This window comes from Equus caballus, chromosome 4, assembly GCF_041296265.1.
Source record: "Equus caballus isolate H_3958 breed thoroughbred chromosome 4, TB-T2T, whole genome shotgun sequence".
Classification (NCBI taxonomy): domain Eukaryota; kingdom Metazoa; phylum Chordata; class Mammalia; order Perissodactyla; family Equidae; genus Equus; species Equus caballus.
Genome location: NC_091687.1, coordinates 7266338 through 7280340, shown reverse-complemented (window position 1 = coordinate 7280340; position 14003 = coordinate 7266338). Strand labels below are relative to the sequence as shown.

At 37.3% G+C, this 14003-nt stretch overlaps 1 protein-coding gene across 7 annotated transcripts in view; it reads left to right on the top strand.

Moving 5' to 3' along the window:
- Positions 1 to 14003, top strand: part of COG5 (component of oligomeric golgi complex 5) — a 345803-nt gene that overhangs the window by 270620 nt on the left and 61180 nt on the right. For all 7 annotated transcript variants that reach the window (XR_002807321.2, XM_023638888.2, XM_023638887.2 and 4 more), the window contains one exon: positions 13518 to 13628. Coding sequence is in view for 6 of the 7 variants with exons in the window: in XM_023638888.2 (XP_023494656.2) it covers positions 13518 to 13628 (111 nt within the window). In the remaining variant the exon portion in view is untranslated. The remainder of the gene's footprint in view (positions 1 to 13517; positions 13629 to 14003) is intronic.

The window sequence follows — 14003 nt, the reverse complement described above, 5'->3', positions numbered from 1 at the left end:
TCAAAATTATAAGCAAGTATACTAATAAGTATTCTTTTAAAAGGTAAATTGTTAGGGCTCTTTCCAACAATAACTATCATCTGATGGTTTCAGGGAGTGGCATCTAGAATCTTAGTAAGTAAATGTCAAGTGTTATAAACTGTGAGAAAGTAGATTGGCATTTAATTAGGTTGCAGACCATTTGAAACAATAATAGGAATGACATTTAAGGGGAGGTTTCAACTTCAGTGCAGGTCAGTCGCTGTATATGAGGTCAATAGTTCTAGATGGCAGGGTTTTTTGTAAAGCTTTGTAAATATGCGCTTTATTCTTTGTATAATTTCATGAGTAATTTGGAGACTTGACATTCCTTTAGTAGAAGAAAACCTACATGTGTGATATTTAAATGGTGATATAGAAACATATCAGTGCAACATTTTTAGTTTTAAAAGAATTATTTAATGCAGATTTAAATGTCATCTACCTGGATCCTCCTCCATATAATATCATATGGTAATAACCTATGTTATTAACATTCACGTGAATTAAAGATAATAAAAATATGAAGTCACTTAGAAGAGTTTCTGTATTTTGTGCAAACAGATGAAACATATCAGTAGATTCTCCTGGACCAAATGCACTTTAGCCGTAGCACAAATACACTGATCCTGCTGGGTTACATACCCTCTTAATTCTTTAGACAGCCTTCCACTCTCTTACCTCTATTCTTATGTTGGACTATTTTAGGATCACTCCTTCTTTCCTTTAAGATAGTTTTATGACTTGCTTCCCAGACTTGTAAGAGCTTGATTTTTCTACGGCTTGTGCCAGGTCTGTAGGAGATCATGATGTGTATCTAAGATTCAGTAGGCCATAGTGAACATAGAGAGAAATGTCAAACAATGGTTATTGTTTGTCATTAGGAAATATTTCAGGAGAAAGTCAAAAATTCAAAGTCATCAGTTAAAGTCTGTCAAAGTCTGTATTAGTTATCTGTTGCCACAAGACTGATGCATAACAGACAACTACAACCTGAGTGGTGTACGATAAGCATTTATTGCTCATGCTTCTCAAGGCAGATGGGGGGCAGCTAGCTGATTGCTGATCTTGGCTGGCTTTGCTCACAGCAGGCTGGCTGCAGATCGAGGCTGGCATTCCATAGTTAATACTCTGTTCTGCGTCTCTCTAATCCTGCAGCAGGCTATTCTGGGCTTGATCTCAGGGTGAAGGCAGAGGCACAAGACAGGAAGTATCTCCATAAGTCTGGCTCACCAAAACAACCCCTCCACAGTGCAATATTAAATAGCAAAGGATGTGGATGCAGAAAAGGATGAAGGTTTGGGACCGATTATGCCATCTATCACAAAGCCTAATTGGGAGCATGACAATAACAAAAAAAGAGGGCTCATGAACTTTTCCTCCTTTTTTATGGCTGAATAATATTCCATTGTGTATTTATACCACATTTCATTTTTCCATTCATTTGTCTATGGACACTTAGCTTGTTCCCATGTCCTGGCTGTTGTGAATAATGCTGCTGTGAACATGGGGTGCAGATGTCTTTTCAAGACAGTGCTTTCATTTCCTTCAGATAAATACCTAGAAGTGAATTACAGTTAGAAATCTGATTTCCCAACTAAATAGGGCTCTCAGCAAAGACAGTGCTCACACATGGATCAAATTAACAAAAGTGAAAATAAGAAATGTGCATTTTTTGAGATTCCTCAAAAAATTAAAACTAGAACTACCATATAATCTGGCACAATAATAGCCTTCAAAGATTGGCAGTAATGACAAGGATTATTGAGCTCTGGGGAATTCGTATCCTTTTCCTTTCTCTCTCAAACTTCCATAGAAAATGCTTCAGGAAAATATGATGGTTTGGGAGCTTGTTACAAATTAGTGAGGGAAATACTTTATAGTCTTGTAAAGATTTCTGTGTGCTGATTTGGAAAAGTCTCTGAGATCTATTATTAGGCTAGAAAAAGACTATGAAAATAGTATATTTAGTAGTCGCATCTGTAAGTAAAGTAGATATATAAATAAATACTGTTTTGTGCTTTTCTTTTTTTCCTCTGGAAAGCCACAACAAGAAACTGTTAGCGTATGATTCCATGGAGAATGGGACCCCTCAGGATGTGAAGAGAGAACATTTGTTTTTGGTTTTTTTTTTGTGAGGAAGATTAGCCCTGAGTCAACATCTGTGCCGTTCTTCCTCTAGTTTGTATGTGGGATGCCTCCACAGCATGGCTGATGAGTGGAGTAGGGCTGCACACGGGATCCGAACCCACAAACCCGAGCTACCAAAGCGGAGCACGTGGAACTTTGACCACTCAGTCACAGGGCTGGCCCCTGAAGAGAAAACTTTTGATTTTCAATTTATACCTTTCAGTTAGTTCTGTTTCCATTTTTTCCATATGCAAGTTTTTAACAGAAGAAATAATTTAATTAGCACCCAGAGGGACTGGTCACACCAGGTGGGCCTGTGGAGGCAGGTACAAGTGGCTTAAGAGCCCATGGAAGTCTCGTAGCTGTTGAAGCAGATTGTGTCTGGACTTCGGTTCCACCACCATGCAATGTCAACTTCAACTCCAGAGCCTCTAGTTCTGAGGACTCAGCTTCTTCAACCTTGCTCGTATGCCTGGATTCCTGGCACTGAGAGACTAGAGACCACATGCTCTCGCGCTCCTAGAATTCCTGTGACCCTGTCTAATATCCTTGAAACTCTACCACCTTAACTCTAGGTCACGCCAGCCCTTGCAAGATAGGGTAAGGGCTTTGGCCTCCTGAGTGAGGGGAAGCCATTTAATGGTTGGACACAGAAGGAGAAAATCCAACTCAAAAGGAAGGATTGAAAGGGCAGAAGTTATACTAAGCACAAATAGTTTGTAAACATGTAGGGAAATCTAACCCTTAATTGCATAAAATAAGAAATAATAGTGATTAATTTGGGACATTTAAACAAGACAACTAAAATACAAGTCCCCATTAAAGTTTAAAATGAGGAACAGATCATGAATTTTAAAGCATTTTAAAATGCCTGTATGGTTCAGGAGGAATGTAAAGCCATAGGTACTTTGACTAAAGTTGGGTATAAATTTTAACACTTTAATTATGATCACTGAAAGAATAAAAATAGTATGTATAACTTCTGAATGAATTGATGGAAAAAAAGGGTAAAAGAGAAAAATACCAGTTCAGCAAAAGGCTGACAAGTAAACAGAAGAAAAAGAAAAAGAAAAGCACATAAAAAGTTCATAGTAAGATGGTTCCCAAATACATCATTAATCAAAATAAATGTAAATAGATTAAACTGGCCACTGACATGTCTCAGTTTGGATGGGCTCAATAACTAAATTTAGCTTTGTGTGATATATCTAAAACATTAGGACATATAAAGGATGAAAGTAAAGGAATGGAGAAAAATATTTCAGGCTAATACTAATTAGATATGAAAGCTCATGTAACTGTATTAACATCAGATGGAATAGACTCTGAGGCAAAAATCATTATTAGAGATTGGGGAAGGATGTCACAAAATGAGAAAAGGAACAATTTATTAGGAAGGTGTAAGGATTATGATACACCTTACAACACAGCCTCAGACTAATAAAACAAAATGGATAGAATTTCAGAGAGGAATTGACAAACCCACTATGAAAATGGGAGATTGTGAAGGTTAGGAGAACTAATCAGGCCACAGTAGAATGCTCCTCTTTGGAATTACTTCCATAAGACTTCTCAGACAATTATAGTCATTTGTGGCAGACAAACATGGAATGACATTATGGCCAGATTTTGCGAAATAAATTTCTCTCTTTTTTTTTGCTGAGGAAGATTCACACTGAGCTAACATCTGTTGCCAGTCTTCCTCTTTTTACCTGAGGAAGATTTGCCCTGGGCTAACATCTGTGCCAATCTTCCTCTTATTTTGTATGTGAGTTGCCACCACAGCGTGGCTGCCAACGAGTGGTGTAGGTCCGTGCCCAGGAACTGAACCCAGGCTGCTGCAGCAGATCACACAGACCTTAACCACTAGGCCACCAGGCCAGCCCCAAAATAAATTTCTAATTATTTAGATAATTGTTGCTCTCAGTCAGATAATTAACTTTTTTTTTTCAAGTCTTGACATTATGAACACTACTATTAAGATTAATATACAGAGAGAGCCTCATTAGCTTGGAGTTCAATAATATAAAATTTTTTTATTATTAAGACTCGTTAAATTGAAATTTATCTTTGGGCTATATATAAAGAACTTCTTTGCTATGAAAATTCATAATGCATACAAGATTATAGGTTTAATTACATCAGAATTTGTATCTCTCAAAAACTGTGAAAGTACTAGTCTATATATAAATATATGAAGACTAATTATTCTTTTAAATTTTATTGGTTAACTTAGGCCTTAATAGTAGGATGCCGGTATTTTAGTTTTTCTGTATCCCTGTGGATAACAAACTCCCATTTCTTTTGTAAATTCTGTGGTTTAAAATTCAGTCTGTACCAAACCCAAATTACCCAAATCAAAGAGGCCTTATTCTCTATACTTTGTGGATCTATGAAGAATTTTCCTGTCGATTGATGAATTAGTCATAGTATTCATTATTGGAAAATAGGGAAAGCTCAGCATACCTGACAGTGAACAGTTCTCTCTTCAAAAAATTAAAAATACTCAAACGTGTGATTCAATTAATTAACAAGGCCAATGTTTAGGAGTCAGTGATTGGTCACGGGTAGGTGGAAATTCCATCTGTTGTTCAAAAGCATAAGGCCCTTTAAAGAAAAATAAAGTAAAAGCTCCAAAGGAACCATTCTTAGCTAATTGTGCCTTCCCCAGCCCCTGTAGTTCCCAAATCCCGTGTGCCAGGTGGCGATTTTTGGCTTAAAGGCCCAGAGCATGGGAGAACATCTGCAGGAGGTTAGAGAGGGGTGGCTTGATAAAGGGCTTTGTAACAGGAATGCAGGTGTCTGAGCAACACAGCTTTGAATTACAAAGATGGTGACTACTCATCTCTCGTATATAGACAAGATTTTTTTTTTGAGGAAGATTAGCCCTGAGCTAACATCTGTTGCCAATCCTCCTCTTTTTTCCTGAGGAAGACTGGCCCTGAGCTAACATCCATGCCCATCTTCCTCTACTGCATATATGGGATGCCTACCACAGCATGGCTTGACAAGCGGTGCCGTGTCTGCACCCGGGATCCGAACCCGCGAACCCCGGGCTGCCCAAGCAGAATGTGCGCACTTAACTGCTGCGACACTGGGCCGGCCCCAACAGGATTTGATTTGGTTTCCAGCTTTTTTGGTTCTATGTTGACCGTCCAAAAGGGAACCTGTCTCAAGCGATTATCTCTTTGATAAGAGATTTGTGCGAAGGTTTAGTCTGATGTCAAGATGTAATATCACCGCTGAAGCTCTTCTACATGATTGTAGAATGTACCTGTCCTTATTTTTAGGTAAAGAGATAAGTAGTAACACCTCTTTTTTTGTTGTTAATTAAGTAGTCAAATATTTGACAAATTCTGAAATATAAATAAGAACCAGGAAGGAAATAAAAACATCCTCTAACTGCTAGAGTAGATGTCACAATGTCCCTGCACTAGAGTCTACACTTAATTCCTAGGAAAGCCTCCCAACTTTCATGTGCATAGTCTGCTTATTTTCCACTTTAGAGCAAGTTAGACCAAGATGAGGGGAGAGAAGAGAAGACCAAAGAGAGGAAACTTAGGAATGAGACACCTTAGGAATAAGAAAAGAGTTCATGAAATCATCAAAGTTTAAAGAAAAAGGAAATATAAAATTTCAAAACCTGTGGCAACCTAAGGCTGTTTAATGAGTGAAAGGGGCAAGCAGGCACGTATACTAAGTTGTAACAGAGTCGTTTGTAAAACGAAAAGGTGTAGTGGCACAAGAACACCACCCACTGTGACACTTGTGAACACCGATGGTGGTTAAGTAGACTTTGCCGTCTTAAGGTACATGTGTACCTTATTTATGAAACCAGAAAAGTGTGATGTACTGTAGAAAGATCTTCTTGAAAATACTTTCTGATAGTTTTAACACCTAAGAAAATTAGTTTCATTTGTCAGGGAAGTTTAGTTAAGTTTACAGCCAGGGAAGTGAAGGATTCCTGCATAAATCTACAGGTTTGTCCTTTGCTGTCCGTTACAGAAACGTGCCTTGCGTCTGGATTCCAAATACCATACAAGTTCTAATGTAGTACACACTGTATTTAGTGTTACGGATGTTTGATAATTTAATTGTGAGTTTGTATATATATTTATATAATGAGTTTTATAGGATAATTGGCATAGTATAATAAGCTAAGTGATATTTAATCATAATTCTATTTTTGTGTTCCTTAACCTGAACCAAGTAATCTAGAGTGAAAGCATTTGATAAGTGTCAATAAAAATCATTATTTTCATCTGTGTCACAGATTAGTAGATCAAAAGAGATTATCTTTCCCAAAAACGTTCTTTTGGACAAGTAAACAGTAACCAAAGCGATTTATTTTCTCATATTATCTTTCAAGGATGGAGATTGCACATCTCTCGTTTTTGTAATGGATGAAATTATTTTCTATAACAATTTCTAAGTGTATTCTACAAGTGAACCTTTTAGATACTTTGTGGAATTCCACAGTGCCCTTTACTAATGTTTTGGTAACATTCCTCATTATGTAATGCTTCATACTATCGCTTAACATTTTTGCTTTCTTTCTTTCCAGTCTTTTTGTAAGAGCAAACTGCGGCATAGACAGATATGCTTTTTTTCTTACAGTTGACACTACAACATGAGCATCTTCTGTTGTTATTTGTTCCATCGTGTGTATTGCTAATATACCAGGGTTTTCCAATTTTTCTGTTTTATAGATAACACTATCTTTGTACATATAACTTTAATTTATTATCTTCATAGGCTATATTTCTAATAAGTGGAATATGTAAGGATAAAGCACTTTTGCAGCTGTTGGAATATATTGCTCATTAGCATCTCTTGACCTAGAAAACATTTAGTTAAACCATGGAATACGCTTAGAGGCCTTGGACCATATGTCTAGAAAAACCGCTAAGATGTAGAGCAGTGATTGCTGATCTGTTAAGAGTTCACCCCTCAGGTCAGGTCTAAGAGATTTCTAGTCACGGCCTGGAGTGCTGTGTTGCGATGCCATAACAGGGCCCCAATGCATTACTGCTGTCTTCTGTATGCGTGGGAGTGAGGAATGACAATTGGAGAGCCAGATATTTGCCCTTTATACTTTTCACTAGAAATAATACTTTACATCTTGTGTGTACTTTTTTCTTTTCACTGTGAACCCCAAATTGAATAGAAAGCATATATTAGATCAAAAGATTTTGTCTTAATATAAATTTCACATTAAAAATTAATTTGGAGGGCTGGCCCCATGGCCTAGTGGTCAAGTTTGGCGCACTCTGCTTCAGTGGCCCAGTTTGGTTCCCAGGCATGGACCTACACCACTCTTTGGTGGCCATGCTATGGCAGCGACCCACATACCAAATAGAGGAAGATTGGCACGGATGTTAGCTCAGGGCGAGTCTTCCTCAGCAGAAAAAATTTTAATTAATGTGGTAAGTGTAATGCAAACAGGCTCACCCCTTTCAGAAAAATAACTAACTATAGATATAACTAAAGATTCATCAGAACTTATTTCAAAGTTTTTGTTAAAAATATCTGATTTGAGTATAAAAATGTTTTGATTTGTTTTCATTCAGGGAAGCATTGTAGATTAGTATAATTTCACATTGTTCTGCTCTAAACCTATGAAATTCTAATGCATACTTTTTTCTCATTTGTGGTATGTATGCTTGAAGAAATACTTAGATTTATTATGAACAAGTCTACATAAAAAGGAGTTATCCTATAGTCTTGATGTTTCCTTAGCAGTAATGGAAATTATAGGTAAATGGAGTACTAATGGTATTTCTGTAGTACCTGAAAAGTAACTTGACATTCTCTAATTCATAACTAATCCATAAAGTATTTTCTTGTTCTTTTTAGACATTCTTCTGAGTCACCAAATTTATAATTCCCCCAAAGTAATTTTCAGTAGATTTTCTAAGTAGAAATTTAAAGCTGTCATCCAACTCTCCTCTTGAATTGTCAGTTTTAGTTCTTTTACTTCTAGCCCTCGGCTGTGATGTTAGGGAGATCTTTGTCATTTCATTTGCAAGTTAATTATATAAAAACATGCTTCGTGTTAACTCTACAGCTTATCGTTGTTTCAAGGATTCAGTCTCAGTTATTTCTCACACATTGAGTTCACATAATGTTCCTAGTGAGCAGATGTACAGAATTAGAATTTCTGAAAAATATTTTCTTCAGATAGTTAAATGTAAAAAGAAATAATGTCTTATCATTTGCACATAGGAACCATTTTAGTTATTCTTCTTTTTTTCTTTTCTCCCGAAATCCCCCCAGCACATAGTTGTGTATTTTTAGTTGTGGGTCCTTCTAGTTGTGGCATGTGGGACGCTGCCTCATCGTGGCCTGACGAGTGGTGCCATGTCTGCACCCAGGATCCGAACTGGCGAAACCCTGGGCCACAAAAGCAGAACACACAAACTTAACCACTCGACCATGGGGCCAGCCCCCATTTAGTTATTATTAAGGATTCCTTTAGCCTATGGATTTCCTCTCTTTCCGTGTTTGCAAGAGATTTTTAAAACTCAAATACAGCTCTTTTGGTTCCTGACATATTTCCAGATTGTATTAAATAGTGTAACATGATTCCCCAGATGTACATTTCTCATAGTTTAGGATGTTGAATCGCTTACCGCTCCCACCTTTCCAGTCCCTCAGTTCCTAATGCTTTACAGCCAAGGCTGTGTTTTTGCACCTCCATACAATCTTATTCATCTCAAGTAAGGTGGACTTTGAAAAACCAACAATGAGAAACCATTACTCTGGCCCTTCAGTCTTTCAACAGATACCCAGTGAGCATCTTCTATTTTAAGATGCCTTGCTGAACATGTACATGAATTAGTGAAAAGTCAATTTTAAGGAATTCAAATGAAGGGAATAACTTGAAACAATGAAAGTTAACGTGGCTCAAGGTGGGGAAGATTCTCAAGTCATTAGGAAGCGCCTACTTTGTGCAAGACCCTTTGTTACCACAACCCAGAAGGAGCCAGAATGCACTCTAACTCCAGGCAGCTGCACTGGCTTTTGGTTCTGTTTCCTCAGTCCTCATCTGTGCTTTCATCCCTAGCCAGTACTGAGCTGGGCTAGAGCTTGGAGGAGTGGGTTGTAGGACAGAAGCCCAAGCAAAGGGATAAGTGAGAAGAAAATAAGATCAAGACATAGAATTATCTAGAGATAAAAATGGTAATACCTTACATTGCTAAGGCATTTTACAGTCTACAAAGGATACTTTAGTATGAACTGTATTATTAGTTGCATGTTACAGATGAAGAAATTGAAGCCATATGTTACTCAGCTACCGAGCGGTAGAGACAACTCTAGTGTTCATTTTATTACTGACGTTCTTGGAACAACAGGAGAATGGATAAAACCAACTCTGATAACTTCATACAATGGAATACCACGTAGCAATATAAAGGAACAAACATGGGTGAAAACCAAAAACCTTATGCTGAGTGAAAGAAGTTTTACATGCACATACACAAAAAACTTAATAGAAAGATATAGGCAAAACTAATCAAGGGGTGAAGTCAATAGTAACAAGTATACTGATGTCTGCATTTTATTTTGAGATGCATCAAAAATAGAAAATGGATAGAGGGTTGGATAACATAAGTAAAATCTAGGTGGTCAGTATATGGTGTTCAATGTACAAGTCTTTCAAGTGTTCATAATAAAATGTTAGAAAAAATAAATTATGCTCTATTTTTAATGTTTTTGAAAACAGTATGTATGAGCAAAAATTAAAATTTTTTTCAGGAAGAACAACACAGTGGCAGCAGGGGCTGGCAAAAGACTGAATGAGCTGTGAAACATTGTCTTTGAAACTCTTTAAAAATATCTTTCCATATTGTCTCTGAGTATAGCCCGGCTGAGAGCCACGGCTAAGTGAACCAGAAGGGGGGGTTGACTGGGAAGTGGAATGAGGGAAGCTTGTGAAGTGACGTGGTCAGCGCTGCACAAGAAAAGCCATTTGTCAAAGCTCATTGAATTGTACACTTAATGTCTGCATTTCGTCTTACCTAAATTTTACATTAAAAAGAAAATTAAGTAAATATTGAATTCTAGTTAATTATATGCATGCTTAAGTGTTTAGGTGAAGTACATATGCGTGTTTAACTGAAGTATACTGATGTCTGCAAATTATTTTGAAATGAATCAAAAATGTAAAATAAGTTGAAGGATGGATAGATATGTGATGTAGAGCAAATTGCAGAATGTTAATTGTGAAATCTAGGTTCTCAGTGTGTGAGTGTTCACTGCATAGTTCTAACCTGAAGGAGAAGAGGACAAGGAACTGAGAGTCCAGGGTGTTGGAAGGACTATCTGTACGTCTGTTGAGTTAATCAAGAGTTACTGCAGGAGTGAGTAGCAATGAGTACACCTGGTACCCAGATCTTAGTCTGTAATACCACTCCCCACTAGAAGGACCCAGAACTCCTTGGAGATATGGCAGATTCCAGATAAAAGTATTGTATCAATGTAAATTTATGAAGTTGATAACTGAACTGAGGTTTTTTAAGAGACTGTCCCTATTCTTAGGAAGTACACACTGAAATATTTAGGGGTAAAGGGCCATAGTGTATGTACGATTTAGAAAAAAATTATTGTGACAGGAGTGGTGCTGGAGAGAGACACAGGATGCACTTAACCGATTATATTCTGTGCTGTAAAAGCAGGATAAAGAGCAGATTATCCTCCGTTTCCAATCTTCTAGTGTTATGTTTTCATTTTGATATTTAAATTTTGTTCTGTGTTTTTGGCACAAGTGATGTTTCATTTTTAGTTTTTTAATATTCTCAATGCTTTGCTGCTCTACCTCTAGTATTTTCTTCATAGAGCTTTGTAGGTCTGTTTAACTTAGCCATCTTATCTTAACCTTAGTTTTCACGAGGCTCTGAGGGCATTCATCAGACAGCTCTTAAAGTCTGGGGATTCTTCTTTCTATACTTTTTAAAAACAGCTTTTTTTAAAAGCTCAAAGTATACAATTCAATGTTTTTTAGTATATTCACAATCAAATTTAGAACATTCCATCACCCCAAGAAGAAACCTCCTAACCATTAGGAGTCACTCCCCATTTGCTCCTCTTCCACCTGCCCCAAATCACTAATCTACTTTTCTTTCTCTTTGAGTTTGTTTATTCTGGATATTTCATATAAATGCAGTCATTTGATATGTGGCTTTTTGTGACTGGCTTCTTTTACGGAGAAAGTTTTCAAGGTTCATCCATGTCGTAGCACGTTATCAGAACTTCAGGCCTTCTTTTTGCTCAGTAATGTTCCGTTGTATGGATATACTACATTTTATTTATCCATTTATCCGTTGGTTGACATTTGGGTTGTTTACCTTTTTTCGGCTATTGTGCAATGGAGTAATGCTGCTAGGAACATTTGTGTACAAGTTTGTGTGTGAACATATGTTTTTGTTTCTCTTGTGTGTACAACTAAGAGTCGAATTTGTGGGTATATGGCACTCTGTGTTTACCTTTGAGGAATGGCCAGAATGCCTTCTGGAGAGACTGCTCCATTTTACATTCCTGCCAGCAGTGTATGAGGTTTCCAGTTTCTCCACATTCTGGCCAACATTTGTTATCTGTGTTTTTGGTTATAGCATCCTAATGGCTGTGGAATGGACCTTTATATACTTTTAAACCCTAAAAATATGATCAGTCCTCAGTAATAAAATGATCTCCACCCTTTTCTAGCAGTAGACCTGTCTCTTCATTAAATATGGAATACATGAAATAAGTGGAAATGAGATATCCCATTTCGTTGTTAATTCTTCAAAATTGTTTGGAGAGAATCTCAAGAAAAGTAAGATAGATTGGATTTTAAAAAATTGTACAGCTAGAACTCATAACTTTTAAATGCCCCTTATGGACGGATATGTCTTAAGCATCTGACCCTGGATCTTCCATAACCACTGATGCCACTGACCATTGCCACTTTAATCGCCAGAGTGGCTTGTTCAGGAGCCTTTCCCCCCCTCACCGCAGCACAGAGCCCGTCGTCTGCTTTCTCACAGGAGCTCAGAGCTTCTGTTACTGCTTCACCACATTGGAGACTCAGGTGGATTTTGTGGGCTCTCCTGAGAGTCTAACCATTAATTCTTAACATAGTGTCCAAAGGAGAAATAGGCTTTTGTCAGACCACCGACTTACAACTGACGATTTTAGAACACAACTTGACTGCAAGTTGGTGACTGTGTGCACGAGGAAAAGCAAGATAAGTTGGAATTATTTACCCTGATAAAAAGCCTTATGTTGACTTAATAGCCATCATCATGGGTTGTAACTTTAGCAAAGGATTATTCCCTTTATTTTCACTGCAATTTTTACTGTTTTTTAAATTGCATTTTATTACCACAAGTAGGAATTGATAAAGTGGGAAATGAGTTTAATTTTGAAAATATATGTGTGTGTATGTGTGTTTATCAAAGGAAAGTAGATGGAAAAATAGTATTTCTTTCTCTCATACTTTATTTGGCTCACTATAACAAGGAGAGGATGCTCTTAGTTTCGCCTCTCCTAAAAGGCTAGTTTTTCATGTTTCAGATCTACAACCACATCCATCACGTTATTTGGATCTTGGTTTGTTTGTTTTGATCAAGTTTATTTTATCTTTAAATAATAATTGCTATAGAGGATTAGATTGAAATCCGCTCAATATGAGAATGCTTTATACGTGGATTTGTTTTCTTAAATTGACCTATGATAGTTTTAGATTAACTCAGTAAAACATTCCATATCGTTTTCCCTAAAACTCATGCTTTTAGGAGTAAATTGAAAGTCAGGAGTAGAAAGTTCTTAATGCCACTCCTATTGGTCATCCCTATAATCTTAGGCAACTTCCTTTTTAAATTTTTTTGATCTGTAAAAAATAAGAGTAGATCCTCTTTTCTCCACTTATTTCGTTGGAGTATTATGATGGCTGTGGCTGTCAAATGTACATAGCATATAGGTTTATTTTTATTCCTTCCTCTCTCCTTCTCTTCCTTCCTTCTTTCTCTTTTTTGATGCCTTATCCTGAGTTTGTGAGTAGAAAAAAGACTCTTGACAGTTGCCAGAAGCTGTTCCCTGGGAGTCCTCTGCTGTTGTTTCACAATGACAGCACCCACTGGGCTTTTGGGTGACACGTGGCTCCGAGGCCCACCAGCCGTGCAGTATTGATGGAGGGTGTGCTTCCTGTGCGGGACCGCGTGGGCCTCGCTTCCGTGGTGTTACCTCTGCAGGGCTTCCCGGCTGTGCTGGAGTCCAAAGCTGGACCTGGATGCTTCCAGTTCACGTTCTCTTTGTCGGGGGGCAGGCCTTCCCCCAGTTAAATAGGAACTGTCATTCTGGTCATTTCTGCTTGTGTTGAATTCTTACAGCTCTGCACGCAAGGAGATGCAAGTCAGGTGATTGGGCCTCTTACCGAAGGGCAGAGGAGAAATGTGGCGGTAGTGAATTCACTGTATAAGTTGCACCAATCCGTAACAAAGGTAACCTTTATCTTTATTGTGATTAAGTTCTTTTGACTTAATTTCAAGTTGTTCTTTCTTTTTGCCTCAAATTTGGACAACTTATGAATTATTATTTAACTTTTTGCAAAAGTATACAATGAAAATGTGATGACTAAAATAAGCTGATGAATTAAACTCTTTTTAAACAGTCTTTGATCCTGGCTTTTATTATTTGTGTGATGTTTTGTCTGTACATTTGATTTAAAACATGTGAACCGTAGATCTTCAAGTTTGGTTGGTATAATTTATTGAAGAAATGATTTAAGGATAAATCATATGTGTTTCATACCTATTAAAAAGCATAATTTGATATCATGTGGGTAGTAGTAAACTATAGCAAAGCTCATGACAGAA